The 23,834-nt window shown below is 40.8% G+C and overlaps 4 protein-coding genes across 4 annotated transcripts in view; 2 read left to right on the forward strand and 2 right to left on the reverse strand.

The window, feature by feature from the left end:
* Positions 1-5,914, forward strand: part of LOC119189487 (juvenile hormone esterase-like) — a 29,127-nt gene extending 23,213 nt beyond the window's left edge. The window contains exons 2-4 of the mRNA XM_037439331.1: positions 2,823-4,087; positions 4,951-5,295; positions 5,448-5,914. Of these exons, the coding sequence (XP_037295228.1) occupies positions 2,823-4,087; positions 4,951-5,218 (1,533 nt within the window). The 3' untranslated portion in view covers positions 5,219-5,295; positions 5,448-5,914. The remainder of the gene's footprint in view (positions 1-2,822; positions 4,088-4,950; positions 5,296-5,447) is intronic.
* LOC119189512 overlaps positions 1-23,834 on the reverse strand; it is a 111,243-nt gene that overhangs the window by 65,687 nt on the left and 21,722 nt on the right. The window lies entirely within an intron of this gene.
* Positions 10,365-22,123, forward strand: LOC115452596 (juvenile hormone esterase). The gene is made up of 3 exons (XM_030181165.2): positions 10,365-10,579; positions 19,715-20,979; positions 21,441-22,123. The coding sequence occupies exons 1-3, from the start codon at positions 10,400-10,402 to the stop codon at positions 21,706-21,708; spliced, it is 1,713 nt and encodes a 570-aa protein (XP_030037025.2). The 5' UTR covers positions 10,365-10,399; the 3' UTR covers positions 21,709-22,123.
* Positions 13,309-16,179, reverse strand: LOC119189485. The gene has a single exon (XM_037439319.1). The coding sequence runs from the start codon at positions 16,005-16,007 to the stop codon at positions 13,680-13,682; it is 2,328 nt and encodes a 775-aa protein (XP_037295216.1). The 5' UTR covers positions 16,008-16,179; the 3' UTR covers positions 13,309-13,679.

Below are 23,834 nucleotides of genomic sequence, written 5' to 3' on the forward strand. Positions count from 1 at the left end.
GCTGGTCCGACGACATTCGCAGGATCGCCGGTGGACGCTGGATGAGGAGAGCGGAGGACCGAGCAACGTGGCGCGCTCTAGGGGAGGCCTATGTTCAGCAGTGGACAGTTGTAGGCTGATGAGATGAGATAAGATAAGAATAATACCAACCCTGTATTATATATTGCTCACTGCTGAACAGGGGCCTCCACTACTACTGAGAGCGATTATGCCTGAATTCACCATGCTGGTCTAGTGCGCCTTAACAGAAGTTACATAGGCAATAAATAAATAAATTCTTTATTTACGAAAAAGTTGGTACAGAATATAATCTTAAATAGTTCTGTAATTTGGAATATTGATTATTATTATTTATTCTAGAAGGTCTATATTTACTGGTGGTAGGTCTCTCATTTGTGAGAGACCGCCTGGGTAGGTCCCACCGCAACGACTTTTTCTGCCGCCAAGCAGCAGTGTTGTGTTCCAGCTTAAAGGACATTGGAGCCAGTGTAACTACTTACTGGACATATTGAGACTTAACATCTCATGACTCATGTAATTCAAGGTGTTGGATGGTGTTTATATTGTTTATGGGCGGTCGTATCGCTTACCATCAGGCGAACGGAAAGCTCGTCTCGTCATTCAAAGCAATAAAAAATAATACAAAAATGTCACAGACGATCTTTATATAATACTAGCTTTTGCTCGCGGCTTCGCCTGCGTGAAAGAGTTTTCCTGAAATATATAGCTGGACTTTTAGTCCAGCTATATATTTACCTGGGATGTAAAGTAGCTTATAACCTTCCCAGAGTCTTAAACTATCTCCATACCAAACTTCATAAAAATCCGTTCAGTTGATTTTAACAAAATCGATAACATACGACCAGACAGAGAAGGGACTTTGTTTTATAATACATGTGTAGATTAAAATATTATGAAAAATCGCTATTCGAATAAGATGCACATAGTATCAACAGTTTTAGGTCAGAAGAGTATACTATTACAAAATTTTTACTTCACACTTAAATTCTGAATGCGAAGGAATTAATGAATGAATGACACACTCTTTCGTACACCACGTCATACAACAAAATATTTGAATCACGCGACGATTGGCGATCTTATCACTAAAAAACAGTCTCTTTTAAACAACCAGCTTTGGTCGTGGGAGATATGAACTGACTTATCAAGTATTCGTAGATATCAGTCTGACAAACGTAATTTATAATCCATTTGATGGTTTATTGTTTACAATCAAATATAAATCTTGGCATCCATAATTACAAACCACATTTACAATAGTTTTTGGTAGAATGGTAGGATTCGGTAAAACACGTCTAACCAACGCGTCTCAATCTCAAACACAAACGTCATTACTACACCACGTCGACACACAAACAACAGCTCAAATGGATGCATTGACGATGCGAGATAGCAACCTCTATCGTCGGCTGAAAGAGCCTTTTCAGGGAGGGCTTTCAGAGGCTGAATGCCGTCTGCCGCGACCTGACCCCGTGTAAAGGAGAACTTTGTATTTCAGTCTGGTAAATTACAAAGTGATTGTGTGTAGCACGCGCAACATTGTTGTGGAGCAACATAGATGGGCTGGATTAAGACACTTTTTAAAGTCGATCCAATGTTAAATATAATCATCATTTACACTATTTTATTTTATTGGAAACACTTATATCGTGTAGTGACTTGATACTGCATGTCATCATGCAATGATTAATTTTAATCAGCGATAAAACAAAAGTAGTTCGCAGCACGAAACCACAATGCTGGTAAATGTTGATAAAGATCAAAGGTCGATATTCATGTAACATTACTTTATAGTGCACGTTGTTAAATCGCTCAAAAGCCTGGCAAAACTACAGAACCTTTCACAGCTTAATTCACAACTAGTCCGGTATCCCATGCCTTTACTGGGTTTGCCCAATTTTGCTAAATATGACGAACGCATGCATACGGTAGTTTCATTACCGGCATAGCGGTTTCACTTCGAGTTGCTCAATTATTTGAGGTTCATTCCAAATTATGATTTTTAGTATCTTTTTTGTATCAATGAGTGTTTTAGAATAATTTACTTCGAGTACTCAACAACAGGAACCAACCCAACATCTTGCTACTGTATGTGGGACTGTTTTGAGTGCGGCTTTGAATATAATAATGTTGTTTTAATATAGTGTATATTGTTTTTTTTTATGCGGACACGGCAAATGGACCCCACTGCACGTGATAAGTGGATTCGGGTTTAATAGAATGTCGACTGACGAGAGATGATTACCCCTAGGCAGTCGATACAGTTAGATGTCAAATCGAATGTGAGGCAAGTCTATCATCATATAAGCACAAATTCTCATTTATTAATTTAATTTAATCTTACATCAAAATGTTATTATAATTGTCCATATCACATTATTATATGTGTTAGTAATTTCGCAAAACTATCTTAGTAACATTATAAATCCAAGTGCTAAAAGAACGTACATACAATATGAAGGAAAATGCCCATACCTAAGAGACATTCCTAGGTCTAGCCATGAACGATTTGCATGCAAAGTTCACCAGCGAACCATCGGCAGATTGATTACGATTGGTGTAATTTAAGTTTCCATTATTTAAATAAGCAAAGCACAAATCATTTTTACTTTATATTGATTTTGAAGTCGGTGTTATTTTCATTTTACTTTTCAAGAGGCTTGTATCGTCATTGATTTCTAGTCATTAAATTTAAATTTTGTTCTTTAGTTTTGTTGTGATATTATCACACAGTGATATGTTACGTTGTAGTTTCATCACATATTTCCCGATTTCTTATTTAAATTTATTTCATCCCACAGGCGCCTCTGTCTCCACCCACTTGGACACAACCATTCGAAGCAGTTTTCCGAGGTGTCATATGCCCACAACTTAATATGTTAATAACTGTAGCGCACATTATGCAAGAGGATTGTCTGGTAGCAAATATATTCGTTCCCGATACTAACATTACTAATCTACCAGTCGCGGTCAATGTCCATGGCGGAGGTTATGTTTTAGGATCAGGAAGCACGATACAATTCACAAACTTTGTCAAAAACAATAACATGATCTTGATTACATTTAACTACCGCCTTGGAGCGTACGGTTTCATATGTTTGGGCACTGAAAATATTCCTGGAAACGCAGGCTTGAAAGATCAAGCAGCTTTACTGCGATGGGTTAACCAAAACATTGCACAATTCGGAGGCAACCCTAATGACGTGACTGTAATGGGATGCAGCGCTGGCGGGATCTCTGCTGATTTATTAACGATATCGAACATGACAAATAGGCTCTTCCATAAGGCAATACCAGAAAGCGGATGCACTTACAGCGCCATTGCAATACAATACGATCCGATACAGAAAGCAAGGGATTATGCTAGGCTTTTGAATTACTCTAATATCGATAGAATAGAAGCCTTGGAAGAGTTTTATTTGACGGTTCCGGCCGCAAAGTTGACAACGCGATCACTAATTACCACAAACCATCCAGATTCTAGCCTCACCTTCACTGCATGTCTAGAAAGAGATGTTGGAGTAGAAATGTTCCTACAAGATGACCCCGCAGACATACTGAAAAATGGAGATTTCCCTGCTATGCCATTGTTATATGGACTAGCCAAAGAGGAAGGTATCTTCAGAATACCAAACATATTAGCAGGATGGCTGAACAAGATGAATGAACGTTTTTCAGATTTTTTGCCAAATGATCTGGAATTTAAGAGTCCCGAAGAAAAGGAAAGAGTGGCAAACACCGTGGGGGCTTTTTATTTCGGAAATAGACCTATAGGCATATCGACAATACCAGAGTACATAGATTTTTACACCGATGTTGTGTTGGGGTATAAAATGATGAAGGGTCTCACTTTACGACTTGGAGCTAAAGATCAGCCGATATATCTATATCAATATTCATTTGTGGATGAAAATACTCGTCCGATATGGTTTACGAATGTGACAGGGACGGACCATTGCGAGCAACACAGTATCATGTCCGACCACGACACGACGGGCAAAACAGAGGCGTATATTAAAATGCAAAATATGATGCGGTCGCTCTGGACGAACTTTATACTTACTGGGTAATTATATTTGTTAAACTAAATTTTATTTTAAAAGTTGTAGATTCACACTGTAGCCTATATTTTATATGAACGGCTTAGTAAAGGTGAGTACTACTGCCTTACAACAAAACACAACGCGACAGCTCGCTGTTGCGTTTCATAGGTGTGCGAGATTTATTTTTTTTCCCTACCCAGGACAAGGTACTTTTTCTACATTTATTTACTTTACTGCATTATTTAAATTCTTATCTTATATTGCAATAGCATCTCTATTTTATTTATCCTACTTACATAGTCGGTTTTAGTCTATCTTAGTTCTATTTATTTTATTATATTTATTTTTCTATATTATGACATAACATCCGTTTTCTTATTACCAATTATATATAACCTATTATTATATACTTAGTAACACTATTTCCTACTTATTTCTATTTATTACTATTATTACTATGTTTCTACAATAATTTTGGAATCTTACACTAACTGACTTATCTTTAATTATCTTATGAATATTATTTACTGTTAAACTTATATCTATATCTATTTCTAATTCATGTCTATCCACTGCGTGGATGGGACATTCGAGGGTGTGTGAGATTACTGAAGTTCCTTATACTCCGTCTTCCTTTTGTTTCCACTAATAATACCTCCCTAACCATCCTATTTGATTTAATTCGTTCGGGTTATAACTGATTAGCGTTTCCGGAGGCTCGCCGCTCGGTGTTCTAAAATGCGTGTCACTGCTGATTTTATAAAAGTTGCATTGATGTACGCGGGATAGTCTCGACCCCCTCTTTGTGAAATACTCTCTCATCTGCTATCTATGATATCATAAAGCCGATCTCTGTTACTATTCAATTAAAAACCTAATTTTCCAGAAAACCTGTCCCCGATGGATCCTCGCTGCCAACCTGGCCAGCAACGAACATCACCAGGTCTCCCTACATGGACCTAAGCCCTGTAGTCCGGTTGGAAAACTCCATGTTCGGAGCCAGGTTTGAACTGTGGGATGGAATCTACGAGAAGCATTATAGAAAACCCATTCGACTGAATCCCAACATGCCCGGTAGTGTTGCGGGCGTAGCGTCAAACATTTATGTATTTAGCCTTGTAGTTTGTAGTTTAGCCTCTAGGTTATTTTATTGAACAAATTAGATAATTTTAATTTTGGATCAATGGCGATGTTATATCTATATCCAGTACTGTATGTATATGTACATATATTAACTCGTGGGTCCTCTCAATGTGACATTGACATTTACGTGTGTCGCGGGAATATAACCTTATATACTACATAATAAGGTTGTTTTTCCCTGACACGCGTAATGTCATGTGGCTGTCGGGCTTGCCGGCAAGCCAAGAGAGGACACACGAGTTAATATATTATATAGAACGTGCACAACATTAAGTAGCAGAAGAAAACCAACACAAGAGCCACAGTGTGGATAATAACGAAACAATCCCGCCCTATAATTAATTATATACTAATTTCTAATAAGACAAAAAATATAAAATATCGATTCCGGTCGATCATTATTGCTAGGCAGCATGAACAAAGTATGTTTTTTTTTTTTTAATGAAGCTAATTATTTGGATGTTAGTTAACCGAAATTATGAGGTTATGGTTCACTTAATTTCAGATCAGTTTGTATTGAATATTAACTATTAACTATAAAACATGTTTAATTTCACAAATTATATTATGAGACATTTCTAAATGGTTTTCAAACACGTACGTATGTATGTTTTTTGTATAACGATTATTAATTTTAGTCGCTTTCCACATCGCTGCGGTGTATAAGTTGGCACTATTCTTGAGAACGTAATAAAATTATACATCAATTGAGTTTTTTATTTGTATATGTTGGATATATACCACAATACAATCAAAAAAACTAATTTACCTTTTATATGAAGATTTACGACATTGCCAGTATCGATAGGATAAAAGATTCAGATTTCGCCACTAGATGGCAGAGTTGTCGTTGTGCACATTCCTTATTAAATAAAGCTTGTTTGTGTATATAATACTCATAGCGTAAATTAACAGTTTTTTTCATTACTTATGAAAAAAAGTTACAAAAAAATTAACCGCCTTCAAAAGTTACTAAGAACTAAAATAAAAATAATTTTAACAAAAAATTAAACCGCCTTCAAAAACCACTCAAAACCAAAAAATAATTTCACATAATAGTTATATATTGGATACCAATTTTGGAGTCGGTGCCTAATTAAAATTGCTAGTTAAGCTAGATAAATACATTAACAAATATACGAAAACAATGTGCTGCCAGCGTACAAAGTCAGCAAGTCAGATCGTCACCGGAGACGAACGCACCGCCGCAGCACAGCAAATGGAAGCTATTAAGGAAATATTTAAATTTGTAAACTGTACACTACCCAAATTCTTCCCCTGTTACATATAGCTGATCAAATGTGGGTATATTATACTCCCTGCCCCGAAAAAAGAGGAAAGAAAAAGATGAAACACCATACATGTGCTTGGTATTACACCTTTCACTGTGTATGTTTGTTAGTAGTAAACGCGAACCAGGCGCACAGCTCGTGCGTATGCCTCTTGGTTGCTAAGTTCACATTGAGGTCTGTCTAAGGGTTCGTGAACATTTCCCTTCCCTTCCTTCCAACCATCCTGAAAACTCCTCTTCCTTCCCCTTCTCTTCCTTCCCTCTATCCCCTCCCTTCTTCCTCCCGGGCCCTAAGACCGTCTAGCTGGAGGCTACCGAGCCTCCAGTGATAGCGGTAGGGCCCACCAACTCATCATGGGGCTGCCGTGGTTGTTAAGCCGGGGGATCGCTTGTACACCGTTAGCAGGGTACCCCCGGAGACAACCACGGCAGTTCCCCAAAAAAAAAAATATATTGACGGAATCTAAATAACGTATAACATTTCACAGGTTCAAATAAATTATTTCATTTTATTTGTGACCACATGGAAAATTATAAATTTACATTGATGGATATTAGTATGAAGGCTGCGGACCGAAAAATCCTGGCGAAATTCAGATGAGGTAATATTTTGTTAGGGTTTTAAAACGATTTGACTCGGACTCGAACCCGCAGAGGGTCAGACAGGCAAGTAGTAGTGAAAACGAATCCTTCTGCAACCTTTTTTTTTCAACATGCCTAAAAAAATTGAGAGTTGCGTACGCTATAAAAATTATCTAAACTCAAGTAGATAGCAATGCAGCAAAAAAATGTCTTTTGTTAAAGGCGTTTTTATCAGTTGACATTACAGTAGAAACCGGTTATACCATCATCGGATATTATGACGCCACGGTGACGTAGTCAGCAGGTATTGTGTGCGCGGTACCACACCACTGAAGGGTCCCGGGTCCACATCTCAATTCGGGTGGGTGATATTGGGTGTACCTGTTCAGTATTAGGGTTTCTGAAATTTGTGATCGGTGTTGAATAAACATACATTGTCGACGAATTGTTTATTTCCAAGAAGCTGTCTTTGTAATGCTCCTTCATAAACGCATTCAATATATTGTGAATCTGGGGGTGTCTTGTGTCAGAATATGTTGAACTGTTGATTTAGCGTACGAATAATAAATAGTTATCAAAAAAATCTTACTCAATTGTATTAAAATATAGTTATAACCCAATAGGGTACGGGTTTAAATGTTGTGGTAAATGATATTTTCGATAAAAAGTTGAGTAAAGAAGAGAAGAGTTATTGCGGTACATGAACTCGATAAAAATTTAAAATGTCGACAGCAGAAACTTCAAGCAATGGTAATTTCAAATTAAAAGGAATTTGGAAAGACGCAAAGAAACCAGTTCGCAAATGCAATGGCATTAAGATGATAGTATGGCCATGTTCATCTTGACATTATCTATGGATATGAATCAGATATTACTCATAGAATACTGCAAGACTGCGAAGGAGGTCATGCATAAATTAGAAGCTGTTTATGAGCAAAAATCTGAATATAATAATATGGTAATTCATGTGAAGTTTTATCAGTATTCTTATAGTGTAGTGAGACAATGGCTCAGTATGTCTCCAACGTGGAAAGTGTGGCGAAGCAACTACGAGAAACTGGAGATAAGACCAGTGATATGGCAGTAATGACAAACGGTCTGAGCACATTACAACCAACACACCGTTCACTTAAACAAGTATGGAATTAAACAAGAACAATTTTGCCGAGATGAAATTTAATGAAAAACAAAAAGAAAAGGATTTTTCAAGAAGCCAGTTTGAAGTCCACCATATCATATCTCCAGTAACTTTTCAGAAGACAGTATGAAAAGTATTGAAGACACTGATGAAACTTGTTATCCTCCAAGAGATATGCGTTTACAGCATCGATATATATGTACTACGTACGTTTACAGACAGAAGACACATATAAAGAGGCATAATTGTCATCAATGTAAGAAAGCTATAGCCGAAGAGCTTTAAGCGGAAAGTTCGCTGCGATAGCCTTTAGTACACCTTATCTTTTGAAATTATTCGCAAATTACCTTGGCGATCGCAAACAGCATGTTGAATATACTAGATATGAATGTCGTTTGTACCTTATTTTATGAGGCGTGAAGGAAGGAAGCTTTTTGGGACTTTTGTAGTTCATTATAATGGTTAATGATCTGCCGTCAGTCATCGTAGAGCCGGAATATCTGCTGACGACATCAAGATGTTTCGTATAAGCGGCTTCAGCGGGATATTGTCACAGTTGTGCAGTGGAGTAAGGCCAACGAGCTGTATTTTAATGTGGCCAAATGCGGTGTTACAAGCTATAGCCGCGCTCGAGCACCACTAAACTGACAGTACAGGATGGATGACGTGATCATACCGCGAGTTATTTCTGGGATTAAGGAATCCAGATGGTACCTGAGTTTGCCTTTAATAATCACATAATTGACATCTGTAAGAAATCTTTTCGAAATCTAGGATTTATTTAAAAACATTACTATAATATTTTAAATTCTTACCTATTTTATATTTTGTACTATAATCAGAATTCTATTTAATAACTTAGTCAACTCGAAACGCATGCTTAATATGGAATCCTCATGAAGCAAAATATACGCTCATGGTGGAAAAAATACAGAATAAATTCACTCGCTTTCTATATTATCATAAGCAATATTAACAGCGGTGTTCACCAGTGGCGATAGGCGAATATTTTTAAAAATGTAACCCGTTGTTAAAAAATTGCCTTAGTTAACATATCACGGAAATATAACAGAAAAAAAGACTCAAACAAACGTAAATAAACCTAGAAGGGAAGCCGATAGAAATCACCTAGTACGGACGCTACGCCACTGGTGTTTAGCCTTATTACCCTTTGATGGACCTCAGCCTGTTCGTGATGGGCATGGCTGGTTACTCTAGGCTGGAAGTGAGGAGGGATGTTATGCTTGTAAAATTGATGTTCGAAGTGTGGTGCGGATGGGTACACCTGTTTAGCGGCCGCGTCAGCTCTTGACGCCACCTACCACTGTTCCGCTTCCAAATGCCACGGGCAAATGTGCTGAATCAGCGCCTTCGTCACGGGCCATACGATTGCTCAACATTATATCCCAGATATTGGATTTATTTATATGCAACTTGCGGAATTCACAGAAATGGCCCGTAGGTGTACTGAATCCAATTGTTAAGATTAATATTTAACTTCTTCGTCTGTATAACACCGCTTTAGTACCATAAGGGTAATGGTGTTACATATGTATAAATAATAAATAAATAAAATATTTTCTTACTAGTGATTAATATTATCTGCTTGTTTACTATCAGTAACAGAGAATGAGCTATCCTAATATTTATTTCAATCAGCTAAGGATGAAGCGACGATAGCCAAGTTGGGTGTGGAACGGACTGCCGAGACGAATGTCCGCAGGTTCAAATCCCAAGAGCACACACCTCTGACTTTTCTAAAATCATGTGTGTATTCTTTGTGAATTTATCGTTCGCTTTAAGGTCGCTTCGTAAGGAAACCTGCACATCTGAGAAGTTCTCTGTAGTAAATTCGAAGGTGTGTGAAGTCTACCAATCCGCACTAGACCAGCGTGGTGGACTAAGGCCTAATCCCTCTCAGTAGTAGAGGAGGCCCGTGCTCAGCAGTGGGCAAGTATATAATACAGGGCTGATATTATTATTATTATTACTTACTTGTTTCAAAAGCACGGTTTTCTCGCGAACGAACTCGTGTTCGAATTTATGTTCAATATATATTCAATAAACAGAATTCTAAAAGTAGCTGATAATTTAATTATCGCAACATCACGAGCGATAAACACGATTCGGTGGTATATTTATAATAAGTCACCCTCAGTGTATTGGCCACACAGTGTCAAGATGTTGTGTTTGCTCGTGTTGCTGGGCGCGGCTGCTACTGCCGCCGCTCAGACCTCGGAGTCTCGGGTCGTCACCACGCATCACGGTCCGATCCGGGGCTACAAGCTCCCGGATGGCTCCATGTATGGTTTCTACGATGTTCCCTATGCGACTGTGCCCGCGGGAAGGGACAAATTCAAGGTATTTATCTTTAATAACTTTCATAATTTAACTGAGAAATAAGTAGGTTAAATATAATTTTGAACATCAACAATATTGCGACTATGAAATAGAATAATATGCATCTTATCGAAATGATTTTACCAACATGTAATTAAGGTTGAAAATATTCGTACCCGAGCGTAAAGGGATTTTAAATTATTGCTCGGCTTTATCAATTTTAAAATAAAAGTTAAAGATGCGATAGGTTTATTAGACAATAATTTTTAATAATGATTTTCATCATTTACAATAAATAGGATAACTTACCTCTCTGTAACAAATGATTACTTTGAACAAGTATAATTGTTTATTTCTTCGGTAAATATTTGCGACTCATCAGGCAAAGATGCCCTGCTGAACGTAGATCTCCTTCTAGATCAACCAGTCGCAAGCAACCAGCATCCAGCGACCTGCGATCTCTATTAATAAAAAGAATAGTGCGGGTAAACACAAATTACTTTAATATGCTGTTTAAAAATATAATTCGAGTTTATTTAATCTTCAGTTAATTAAAAGTAATCACTCATCAAGTCTTACTTCATTAACGTAGATACTATTTAATATTTACGTAGTAGGTATCTCAAGTGTGAAAGTCCGCCTGGATAGGTACCGCCGCAATGTCTATTTCTGCCGCCAAGGAACAGCGTGTAGTCACCGTTGTGTTCCGGTTTGAAAGACATTGTAGCCAGTGTAACTACTGGACATAATGAGACTTAACGTCTCATGTCTCAGGCAGTCGTGCGCAGTGGAATACCAAGTAATACTTTGTGATTCAAGGTGTTCGATGGTGTTTCTATTGTTTATAGATGGTTGTATCGCTTACTATCAGGCGAACGCCAAGCTAATCTCGTCATTCAAAGAAAAAATAAATAAAAAAAGTGGGTATGCGCGCACTAGCGGTTAAATAAACACTTGTCAAATAAGCAGCTTCTAGTTCTATATAATTAATGAGGAAATTTCGTGGTTGCAATATACGACTATTTGGATCAGTCTCTGAGTTGATGCTTCATTCTCTGGTAGAATTATTCACTTCTAAAGAATATTCATATAAATTATTTAAATATTAGTGATACAATATTTTTATGATATTTAAAATAAGTTAGACTTGTTAGGAAATTGGAATAAATCTCCGTAAGCAAAAAATAGTGTCATAAATTTTCGAAGTAACCGCAAAATAAATAACAATACGGGTTCTCTCATTTTGAATTAATTTTATTTGATACTATCAAAAACATTTAAATAATAAATCATAAATTAATAATTAAGATGTGAACCGGATTTGGCCTCCTAATACAATTTATGTCATATTTCTTATCTGGTCTACTGCGATACGAGCCTGGAGCCTAGTGCAGTGACCGCCATGAACTCAAGTAATAATTAAATTGCTGTGTCTATAAATAAATAAAATAATAATAAATTATCAATCAATCAATATATTAACAAACTATTGTTATGGTCGAGTAACAAATCTATACACATACATCCTTGAGAATGATTGTTTCATGCTATCTTATCTCATATTAAAATTATCTAGCGAAATCACTTCATAAATACAGCGATTATAATCATTAAAATCTTTTGGAATGGCATCACATGTATTTTTGGGAGAGTAGCAAGCAATAAGAAGGGCCTCACTTTTAAAAAATAATTGTATGTTTTCGGCGAGATAAAAAACAAAATCACGTATGTTATGCTTTAACTATTCATGTAATGTCAATCGTTAGAACTTTCATGGGCACTATATACATAGATATTAAAATTATTGGCCACGTAACGTAACAAGTCAGCCGTTTCCGAAGCAAACCCTTCCGGTCATGGCTCAGACTGGCGGCGCGCTGGGCATGCCGGGGGCCGCTGTACGTGCGCGGGAGGGGAATGCGCGCTCGCGTAGCGGTGGCGTGATGTAATGGCGTCAGTTTCACCCCCGCGCCCCGCAGAAATAAATCGCGGTTAGGTGTACCGTGTAGGTAATCTACAGAAGCGCGTGCGACGCGTAGAGAGTTGGTGTGCGATAGTATAATTATGTCAATAAGCTATGTACTTCATTGGTAAGAAGGACCCATTCATCGTTAAAGAAAGAAAGAAAATACGTTTGTTGGTAACTCACACTAAATATAAATTATAAGTATGAACAGAAATTATTCCTAATTATAGTAAGTAATTTAAAATAAAAAAAACGAAAAGACACTAAAAGCTTAACAGGTATAACAGGCAATGTGTATCGTACCTAATGACAGTTGTGTGAGTCCGCAAGGGATCCTATCTCAGCTTAAAATGCTGCAACAATGCAAGCTTTACAGCGCTGGTTTTCAGATAGTTACCCTAAGTGATATCACGTCGTGGCGCCATAGTTTCATAGTACTCTCCGCGTGTCGTATGTATTGGGATCCTCGGCGTCGAAATTTTTAGACTCGTAATTACGAGTAATTAGTGGGACAAAAATAAACTGCTCAGCAAAAAATTTAATCTTGGGCGGAGCCAAACGGTAGTTCAGATGAGGCCATAGATTGACGCTTTTTTTTTTTTTTTTTTTTTTTTTTTTTTTTTTTTTTTTATTTTCTTGTTCCCCCTATCCAGGACAAGGGATTTTCTTTATATTTTTTGTATTATTTCTCTTTTTCTTTTTATTTTCTATTTTTTTTTCTATGTTTTCTAATCTTTTATTTTACCTTATTTCTTTTTTATTCTTATCTCTTACATTACTCCTTATTTCTATCTGTATATCTGATATTAGTTATCTTATTTATCTATATTTGTAGCTAATGTCTACTTATAATAAACAAATACAAATAAGTATAATGTGATACAAAAAACGGCGGGGCCGCGCACCGCACAGTCCACGGTGTGTCGCGGTCGCGTTACGGGGCGCTTGTGTCACGTCGGCGCGCGCCGATGTGAGGACGAGCGGGGGGCCCGAGGAGCGGGCGCCGGCCGAACAACGGCGCGTCGCCGGCACGGCTCATTATTGGCCAGCGGAGCGGCAGGCTTACGGCGGGAATTTTACTCCCGATTTAAACGCGCGCTACATCCTCCTCCTGCAAGTCACGATATCGCCCCCGAAAGTGACGAGCACCAAAACTTAAGAGCGCGCCTTTCTGGCCGCTTTAGGTGGCCGACCTCGCTGACGGCGAGGCTGAACCGGCTCGATAGCCTCAAAGCCATTATTAACTAAACCGGTCAGGTCTGAAACATGGTACCGACCTATAGGCTGGGCCTGACCGTCTACTAACTCATAGGTGGTGGAGCTAATGACCTTTTTTATAATATACGGTCCATCTCTCTGCGGCATAAACTTACGTGTTAGACCCTTGGGAGCATTACTAAGAGAATGCGTTGTCAGTAACACTTGGTCACCAACCTTGAAAACAGGAGACGGCCGTCGGGAAGAGTCAGCATACTCTTTTCTTCGGTCTTGTTGTTCTTCAACGCGATCTTCACTCCAAGACCACGGCTCATTCTTCTTAGTAAGCTTGGTGAGCGGTTGAGCAATTTCAGAGAACCCTGGCACGAACTTCCGAAACCAAGAGCAGGTTTGCAAGAAGCTCTTCAAGTGCTTAAGGTTGGTAGGCTCATTCATTTGTTGAATAGCCTGCACCTTGGACTCATCAGGCATTATACCCTTAGGAGTAATAAGATGACCTAAATACTTAACTTGATTACAGGCAAAGTTGCATTTATCCCTATTGGCACGCAACCCAAAAATACGTAGACGGTTGAAAACAGACTCCAGGTCTTCCAGGTGCTTCTGGAAATCGCCATCAGATAGGATTAACAGGTCATCTAAATAAACTAGAAGAGTCGTATTCTTTAAAGTACTCCCAGACCGAAAACGATCCATTAACCTCTGGAAGGTGGCGGGAGCATTCTTAAGGCCGAATGGCATCCGGGTAAAACGGTACGTACCGAAAGGAGACACAAATGCTGTTTTATCCCTGTCAGCAGGCGAGACACTTACTTGCCAATAACCTGAACGGAGGTCTATGGTACTCATGTACCCCTCTCTCCTGGTAGCGTGAAGCAGATCTTCGATAACCGGCAAAGGGTAAGTATCACCTTTGGTGACAGCATTGAGTCGACGATAGTCGACACAGAATCTATACGTACCATCTTTCTTAGGGACTAGGAGAGCAGGTGCGGCCCAGGCGGACTCACACTCCTCAATAATACCATCAGACAACATCTTGTTGATCTCCGCCTCCATTGCGGTCCGCTTAGCGGGCGTGAGGCGATATGGGGGAACCGCGATAGGCGCGTGACTTCCCGTATCAATGTGATGCTCGGCGAAGCGAGTCGCCTCTCCTCCTGGACGGAAGATATCCTCATGGTGCTGAAGTAAATCAGCAAGCTGCTGGCGCTGGTCACAGGTAAGCAACAATCCTTCATCATCCCTAAGCGAAACAGACGAAACAGATATAGGGTGGCGCGGTAAAATTGACTCCCCCTCGTATTCAAGCGGGTAGGTCCGCGTGCACCCAGAAAAATGCCATGATGAAGCAGAAAAATCAATAACCATACCTGCAGCATTGAGGAAGTCGATACCCAGAAGAGTATCATTGTTGTCAGCTTCCGGAAACACCACGAAGTCCACACGAACACTCTTGTCCACAGAAATGTCGACGTCGACGTTCGCCACCAGAACCTCGCGTGAATGGACAACACCGTCAGCAAGCTTCACATTAACCTGCTTCGAACCAAAGGTAAGCCCCTTTTCCTTAAATATTTTATAAAGCATATAACCTGCCACAGAGCACTTAGCAGCGGTATCAATCAAAGCCAAGCCCCGTAAACCAAGAACTTTAATGCTAAGCATAGGCCTACGCTGCGTTGAATGAACGGTCGTCGTCCGAAACACGTCAGACGCAGAGAGAGGGACCGTAGGTATAACATCACCCGAAAAAACACTTTTTGTCGTATCAATGTCGGCGGCAAGTGAAGGCGTGTTAGACCGATCAACACCATAGCAGCACCAACCACGAGTAGGCACGGTAACAGGTAAGGGACTACTACCATATGTATTAACAGGTACTTGCATACTTATAACACTATCGCTACTACTGGGGTCATTAAACCCCTCGGGTGAATCAACAATAAGTTTATTGGTTACTGCAACTACTGAATTAACATTTTTACAATAACGCGGACAAAAATCACATGAATCACAGGTAACAATATGCGATCGATAACACAAATTATTATTATTAGAAAGATCGCGACAACAATCACGCGCGTTCGACTGTAGGCAAGGAGATGTACTACTATAACTACTACTACACGTATTAGCATACGCATTGCGTGTATGTTTACCTACATAAACACTTTCGTGGGCAATTTCGTGGCTTAATGTGTTATCGGAGAATGTATTATTATGTTTGTAATCACTTACCAAATGTGGAAAATTATTTTCCATTGAAACAGACGAAAACGACACGTTATTACATACAGAACACTGCGATCTTATTATGCCTTTGGCTCCGCAACCATAACAATATAGCGACTTATTATTATTACCCGAGTTATTTAATTTCTTACAGTCTTCACGTATATGTCCGTATTGTTTACAATATACACATTTAACTTTCACAGTATTATGATTCCGATGCAAACTTGCGACGTTATCACCGGGTCCGGGAACAGTCGGTGACCGTTGTGAAGCCGTAGGTATATTCGACGACGACGTCCGCGCCGCGACGACCGCGCTCGGTGTCGCTGGCACGGCGGGGCGGCGCTGCGGGGGTGCCGGCGGGGGCTGCGCCACGCTGCCGGCGGCGCGCACGCGGCCGCTGTCGTATGCCGGCTTTGATCGGGCGCTAGACAGCGCGCCGGACTGCGACTGGACATGCTTGTCGGATTCTTCGATCTCGATGGAACGGGCGAGGCGAAGCATACTGGAGAAATCCTTAAATTCTTCCCTCCTCAGACGTTTTCGAATCCGTATGTCCAGTAGGCCGTAGACCATGTCGACTTGTGCCTTTTCAGACACGTCGCTGGCGGGAATCTTGGACAATAATGCGCGACACTTCGCGACAAACACGTCCGTATTTTCATTACGTTGCCGCTGATCAAACAATTCCCTGTAGATACGGTGCGGAGGCCTTTTGTCACCGTAGGTGCTATTTAACAATTCGATGGCGACGTCCCACGACGTAATTTCCTTTTTCACACCTCGGTACCATATTGCGGCGTTATTCGTGAGTAACATAGAAAGGCCCCTTAGAGCGTTCTCCTCCGAGACGTTAGCGCATTCTTTGAAGCTCTCGATGGCGTCTATAAATGCCTCCACAGACTCGTCGGCGTCACCGCCAAACCGGGCGGTGCAGTGGGTGAAGGTGCCGCTGCCGGCGGGTGATGGAGCACTAGGCGCGAGAACCGGGGATGACGGCTGGCGGCTAATAACTTTGTCCAGCAGGCGCTCGAACGCTTCAGTTTGGGACTGCTGCATGGCGGCCATCATGGCGGCCACTTGTCCCGACGAGAAACTTACGGCGTCGGTGCCTTTGTCATCGTCGACGTCCACGGTGACCTCGTCGTCCGATGGAGTCGCGGGGATTTTGCGCGTACGTGGCATTGTGACCGGAACACACGCGAATAACAATTACTCGTATGCACTCGAAACAATGTCCGAACGGAATGGAGCACTACTCACGCGCACGTTGGGCAGCCACTTGTAGCTAATGTCTACTTATAATAAACAAATACAAATAAGTATAATGTGATACAAAAAACGGCGGGGCCGCGCACCGCACAGTCCACGGTGTGTCGCGGTCGCGTTACGGGGCGCTTGTGTCACGTCGGCGCGCGCCGATGTGAGGACGAGCGGGGGGCCCGAGGAGCGGGCGCCGGCCGAACAACGGCGCGTCGCCGGCACGGCTCATTATTGGCCAGCGGAGCGGCAGGCTTACGGCGGGAATTTTACTCCCGATTTAAACGCGCGCTACATATTGTATTTATCTATACTTATACTTCTATTTATCTTAACTATACATATATCTATATTTGTTTACTTCTAGTTTATTACTACTTATACATAATCTTATATTATATATTTAGTAATTCTTATCACTATTTCTTGTTATTACCTTAGTTGCTACTTTTCTACAATAATTTATAAATATATGTGTATGATCCTTATTTTTAAATATCTCATATAAATTTCCTAATTTTATCTTTAAATCTATCCTATTTTCTAAATTAAATCTATCCACTGCGTGGATGGGACATTCGAGCAGGAGATGTGGGACCGTTTCCTGAACGTCAGGGTCACATTGGCACGCCGGGCTCCCCTTGCACTTGAACCGATGCAAGTACTCGGAGAACCCGCCGTGCCCCGTGAACACCTGCGTCAGTGTGGCGTCCAGGGCGATCCGCCTTACGACCCTGTGCGCCTCGACCGCGTCCGGAAAGAACAGCTTCGTCACCGAAGCCGTCTCTCCGTCCGCGTATCTCCGGCTCCATTCGTCAATCGAGTCCTTTCGGATCTGTCGCTTGACGAACGAAACCGGACATTTGTCGTAATGCGCACGGGTCTTCAGGTGTTGTGCGGCATCCTTAGCGAGTACGTCCGCCCTCTCGTTTCCCTCCAACCCCACGTGTGCCTTCACCCAGAAAAGTTCAATTTTCTGGGTGCGTTTTTCGGCTTCTTTTAACAAATTGTTTATTTCAAACGCTATGGGGTGGAGGGAATCACCTCTGGTGACGACGTCGAGAGCGGACCTTGCGTCGCTGAAGATGCCGCACGCAGGAAGCCCGCTACGGAGCGCCTCCTCCACGGCTTTGCGGAGGGCGAGAAGTTCCGCCTGATAGACAGAGCAGTATGGCTCGAGCCGCAATTTTCTGGTACTCGTCTCGGCGGCACCGTTCCATATGGACAGCGCCGCTCCGACTTTCCCATCAATCTTGCTTCCGTCGGTGAAGATGCTAAGACCCTCACCGACGTGCCGAGCCAATTCCGTCCCGTCCACCAGGCATTGGAAGCTCCCGCCCATCCGCTCCGCCGGGTGGTCTAAGTTGACGAAGGCCACAGGAACTTCCACTTCTCGGTCTCCCACCACTGCCTGAGAGTGCCCCCTCCTGACTTCATAAAGGAGTGCGGTTTCCCGCACCCTTATGTCAAGAGGAAGCACTCCCGCCAGTAGAAGGGCCGAGTTGAGCGAGACAGTCCTGTAGGCCTTCGTCATCTTCTGCGCGAAGCTGCGCTGGATCGCTCCGAGCTGCTTCCCTAACACCTGCTTCCGGCTGGCTGGAGCCCATGCGCTTGCAGCGTACAAGATCACGGGCTCCACCGCAGCCGTGTAGATCGTCCTGATCACCTCAGGTCCCAATCCCCACTGGACCTTGGCTGACCTCGCGAGCACCTTGAAGAGGCTAATCGCCTTGGCGCACGCCTGCTTCACGTGACCGTTAAAGGTCAGTTTTCGGTCTATTAGGAGGCCGAGCAGCTTGATCTCGTTAGACAGACCAATGTCGACTCCGCCCATGTGCAGGATCGGGGTGTCATACTTAAGTCTATTGGTGATAACCATAGCCTGGGTCTTGTGTGGCGCGAACCGTAGCTTATTTCTGACACCAGATTGACGCTTTACAAAGCGCAAGTCCAGCCACACCTAGAGTTCTGCTCACACTACTGGGCAGGGTCCCCATATACTTGCGTTACCCACTTGGCTCATTGCAAATGCGTGTATTTCGAATTGTCGATGATCCCAATCTTACGGATCGAGCGGAGGACCAAGGTACGTGGAGAGACATCGGATCTCTCTGTATTCTACCACCGTCTCCACAGGGAGTCATCAGAGGAATTGCTTATTATTTTGACTGCGATATCATTTTATGGTGATAAAGTGAACTCCACTGCGATGGCGAGTGGTGTCGTGACACCACTTGCCATCGCAGTGGAGTTCACTCGTACTACAGGCAATCAATTCGTGGCAGTACGTTAATCCTTTAACGTTATTCTTTACCGCGCGTACAATCTATGAAATGACCTCCATGCTCTGGTACTTAAAATGTATGTAGTATTGATATCATTTTAATTACCTAGTAAGCAAAGAACAAGTCATTTTTACTCTATAGTGGTTTCAAAGTCGATTTTAATATTTTAAAATTTATTTGATTCCACAGGCGCCTCTACCTCCACCCACATGGACGCAACCATTTGATGCAGTTCCCCGAGGTGTCATATGCCCGCAACTCAATATTCTAATAAATGTACCGCACATTATGCAAGAAGACTGTCTGGTAGCAAACATATTCGTTCCCGATACTAACATTACTAATCTGCCAGTCGTGGTCAATGTCCATGGCGGAGGTTTTGTCTTAGGATCTGGAAGCTCATTACAATACACAAACTTCGTCAGAAACAATAACATGATCTTGATCACATTTAACTACCGCCTTGGAGCGTACGGTTTTCTATGTTTAGGCACTGAAAATATTCCTGGAAACGCGGGCATGAAAGATCAAGCAGCTTTACTGCGATGGGTTAACCAAAACATTGCACAATTCGGAGGCAACCCTAATGACGTAACTGTAATGGGATGCAGCGCTGGCGGGATCTCTGCTGATTTATTAACGATGTCGAATATGACAAGAAATCTCTTCCATAAGGCAATACCAGAAAGCGGATGCAGTTACGGAGCACTTGGAATACAATACGATCCGATACAGAACGCAAGGGATTATGCTAGGCTTTTGAACTACTCTAATGTCGATAGCATAGAAGCTTTGGAAGAGTTTTATTTGACGGTTCCAGCCGCAACGTTGGCAACGCGATTAATAAGCACCGTAACCCATCTAGATTCCAGCCTCACCTTCACTGCATGTCTAGAAAGAGATGTTGGAGTAGAAATGTTCCTACAAGATGACCCCGCAGACATACTGAAAAATGGAGATTTCCCTGCCATGCCATTGTTATATGGACTAGCCAAAGAGGAAGGTATCTTCAGAATACCAAACATATTATTAGGATGGCTGAGCAAGATGAATGAGCATTTTTCAGATTTTTTACCAAATGAACTGGAATTTGAGAGTGCGGAAGAAAAAGAAAGAGTGGCAAACACCGTCAGGACTTTTTATTTCGGAAATAGATCTATAGGCATATCGACAATACCAGAATACGTAGATTTTCACACCGATGTTCTATTTGGGTATAGAATGATGAAGGGTCTTACTTTACGACTTGAAGCTAAAGATCAGCCTATATATCTCTATCAATATTCATTTGTTGATGAAAATACTCAACCGATATGGTTTACGAATGTGACGGGGGCCGACCACTGCGACCAAGTAAATATCATGTCCGACCACGACACGACGGGCAAAACAGAAGCGTATCATAACATGCAAAATATGACGCGCTCGCTCTGGACCAACTTTATACGTACTGGGTAATTATATCTGTTTTATTAAATTTTATTTTTAAAGTTGTAGATCCACACTATAGCCTATATTTTATATGAAGGGCTTAGTCGGGATCAGTACTAATGTCTTATAAAGAACACAACGCGACAGCTAACTGTTGCATTTCGTAAGATGTGTGAGATTACTGAAGTTCCTTATACTCCGACTTCCATTTCTCTTGTTTCCATTTATAATATATTTCCAATACCTCCCTATACTTCTATTTGATTTAATTCGTTCGAATTATAACTGATTAGCGTTCCCTGAGACTCACCGAGCTTCACCGCTCGGTGTCCTAATATACGTGCTACTGCTGATCTTATAAAAGTTGCATTGATGTACGCGGGATAGTCTCGACCCCCTCTTTCTGAAATACTCTCTCATCTGCGTTCTATGATATAAACAAACCTATCTCTGTTACTATTAAATTAAACACCTAATTTTACAGAGCACCTGTCCCCGATGGATCCTCGCTGCCAACCTGGCCAGCAACGAACATCTCCAGGTCTCCCTACATGGACCTAGGCCCTGTAGTGCGGTTAGAAAACTCCATGTTCGGAGCCAGGTTTGAACTGTGGGATGGAATCTACGAGAACCATTATAGAAAACCCATGCGTCCGAATCCCAACATGCCCGGTAGTGCTGCGGGCGTAGCGTCTAATGTTTATGTATTGGGCCTTGTTGTTTGTAGTTTAGCCTCTCGGTATTATTATTGAACAAATTAGAAAGTTGTTTATGTACATTCAACATATCTAGTTGGTGATTTACCTTTTCCCATTTTAAACCTAGCAAGAAATAATGTAAAGCATAAGGCGTCGCGTAGGCGCTATCCAATTGTTTAAGCAACAAATAATACCTATCATAAATGTTTTAAAATAAGGAACACGGTGTTTTTGTCTATCCTATAAGCGGATATTGTAAATTAATTAAATTGTATAACAATACTAAGAAAAACCACTAATTGCTCCAATTGCTATATATGAAGATGTCACGTGACTGGATAGTGTTCGTTACAAGGTGATGATGCATTTTCGAGCGATATCAGGGTTATCTAAGATAGTTGCAGTACAAAATAAATTGATTTATAAGTTTAAAGATAAAAAAAGGAAATATTATTTTAAAATCATAATATATGTTTGTTTTATTACATAATTTATCCCAGTGTTTATATTACCTATGTTTATTTGTTTATTTTAAGCTCTTTTTATACTTTAAAGGCAGGTAGAATATGTTATTGTTGTGTATGTCACAGCAAAATAATGTGGCAAATATATGATTGTGTCCACACGGAAAATTATATTAATGAATATCAGTATATAGGACCAAATTCTTTTGTGGGTTTTAAAACGATTTGACCCGGACTTGATCCTGCAGACGGTAAGACAACTGGTGATAAAAATTAATGCTTTATTGTTTTTATTTGTTGTTTTGAATGACGAGACGAGCTCGCCCGGTGGTAAGCGATACGGCCGCCCATAAACAGTAGAAACTACAAAGTATTGTTAGGTATTCCACTGCGCTCGCCATCGTGAGACATGAGATATTAAGTCGAAGTAAAAGTAGTTAGTTAACGGAGTTTTTATCAGTTAAAATTACAGCAGAAACCAGTTACAACGTCATCGGATATTACCTTGGAAATTTATCTCTCACTCACTTCGGGCGTGAGTGATTACCATAAAGTGCAATAGGATCACCTTAAAAGAAACACTGAAAAGAGTACCTGACTGAGAAGGTACATCGGACACCAACATGTCGACCAAAACAACGAGGTGATGCACATAAAGCCAGTAACGGGTTCAGGGTGTAGCGGGCCATGCGCCAGATTCCAGTGATGGCATCCTAAAGACTTAGATAAGTGCGACAGGCTCTAACGTAAACAACATTGTTAGAATGCTTTGCTAGTAAAATACCAATTGTCATCACCATCAGCCTACTACAGCCACTACTGAATATTAACCTCCTCGAATACGCGCCATTACAACCGTTCTTCGGTTTGCCACATCCAGTTTCTGCTGGCGATCTATCGCTAACTGTCGCTCCACATAGCCAACAGGCGTCCTACACTATGCTTGCTAACATGTGGTCTCCACTCAAGAACTCGTTTACACCAGCGTTAGTCGGTTCTTCGAGAAATATGGCCAGGCACTGCCATTTTGGCTTACTAATCTAAATCAATATACAATTGGGACCAATAGAAAAAAGTTGCAAGAAAAAACTAAAAAAAATCGCCAGGGGCATTCATGTAGCTAAAATAGCCCTAGATACATAAGTAGCTCTTTCCCAGAAATGTCTACCTAAGTCAATATGTCCCCGAATAAGGTTTTTAACACCCATGATCAAAGAATTTAGTGCCTTGTCCGGAATAACCTATAGACTTCGTTTCCGAACAATTTTTGTTTATATAATCCACTTAAGTATAAGCAGATGTTAATGTTGTTAATTGTTTCTTGTAGAATCGTTTTCGTAATTTAATTTCAATGAGGACATAAGTTTAAGGAAGACAATCTAGTCTTAATATAATTTAGTGCTTAAGTATTGTTTATAATGATTGTTTTCTATGCCTTTTGTTAATAAAACAGACACACAAATTCAGTAGACACTACTCAGTGGGTACACACAACCTCATTGTCCCTTATAATTATATGTAGGAATATACTGAACAGATGTAGGGTTGTCTCGCATGCTTGACTTCCCCGTAGAATGACGGTGACGTGATTAATGTGCAGAAGTGACGTCTTGTTTTACATTGGAATTTTGAGTTCGGTAAGCAATAGGATTATGGTAGGAAAGAAGCTGTCAGTAAGTTTATTTAAATTTAGACTAGCATACCTAGGTATACATT

This window comes from Manduca sexta, chromosome 16 (genome assembly GCF_014839805.1).
Source record: "Manduca sexta isolate Smith_Timp_Sample1 chromosome 16, JHU_Msex_v1.0, whole genome shotgun sequence".
NCBI lineage: Eukaryota > Metazoa > Arthropoda > Insecta > Lepidoptera > Sphingidae > Manduca > Manduca sexta.

Coding starts and splice junctions, on each gene's coding strand:
- LOC115452596 (XM_030181165.2), top strand. CDS start 10,400: ATGTTGTGTTTGCTCGTGTTGCTGGGCGCGGCTGCTACTGCCGCCGCT. Junction 10,580..19,714: donor CGGGAAGGGACAAATTCAAG/GTATTTATCTTT, acceptor TTGATTCCACAG/GCGCCTCTACCTCCACCCAC. Junction 20,980..21,440: donor ACCAACTTTATACGTACTGG/GTAATTATATCT, acceptor CTAATTTTACAG/AGCACCTGTCCCCGATGGAT.
- LOC119189485 (XM_037439319.1), bottom strand. CDS start 16,007: ATGGAAAATAATTTTCCACATTTGGTAAGTGATTACAAACATAATAAT.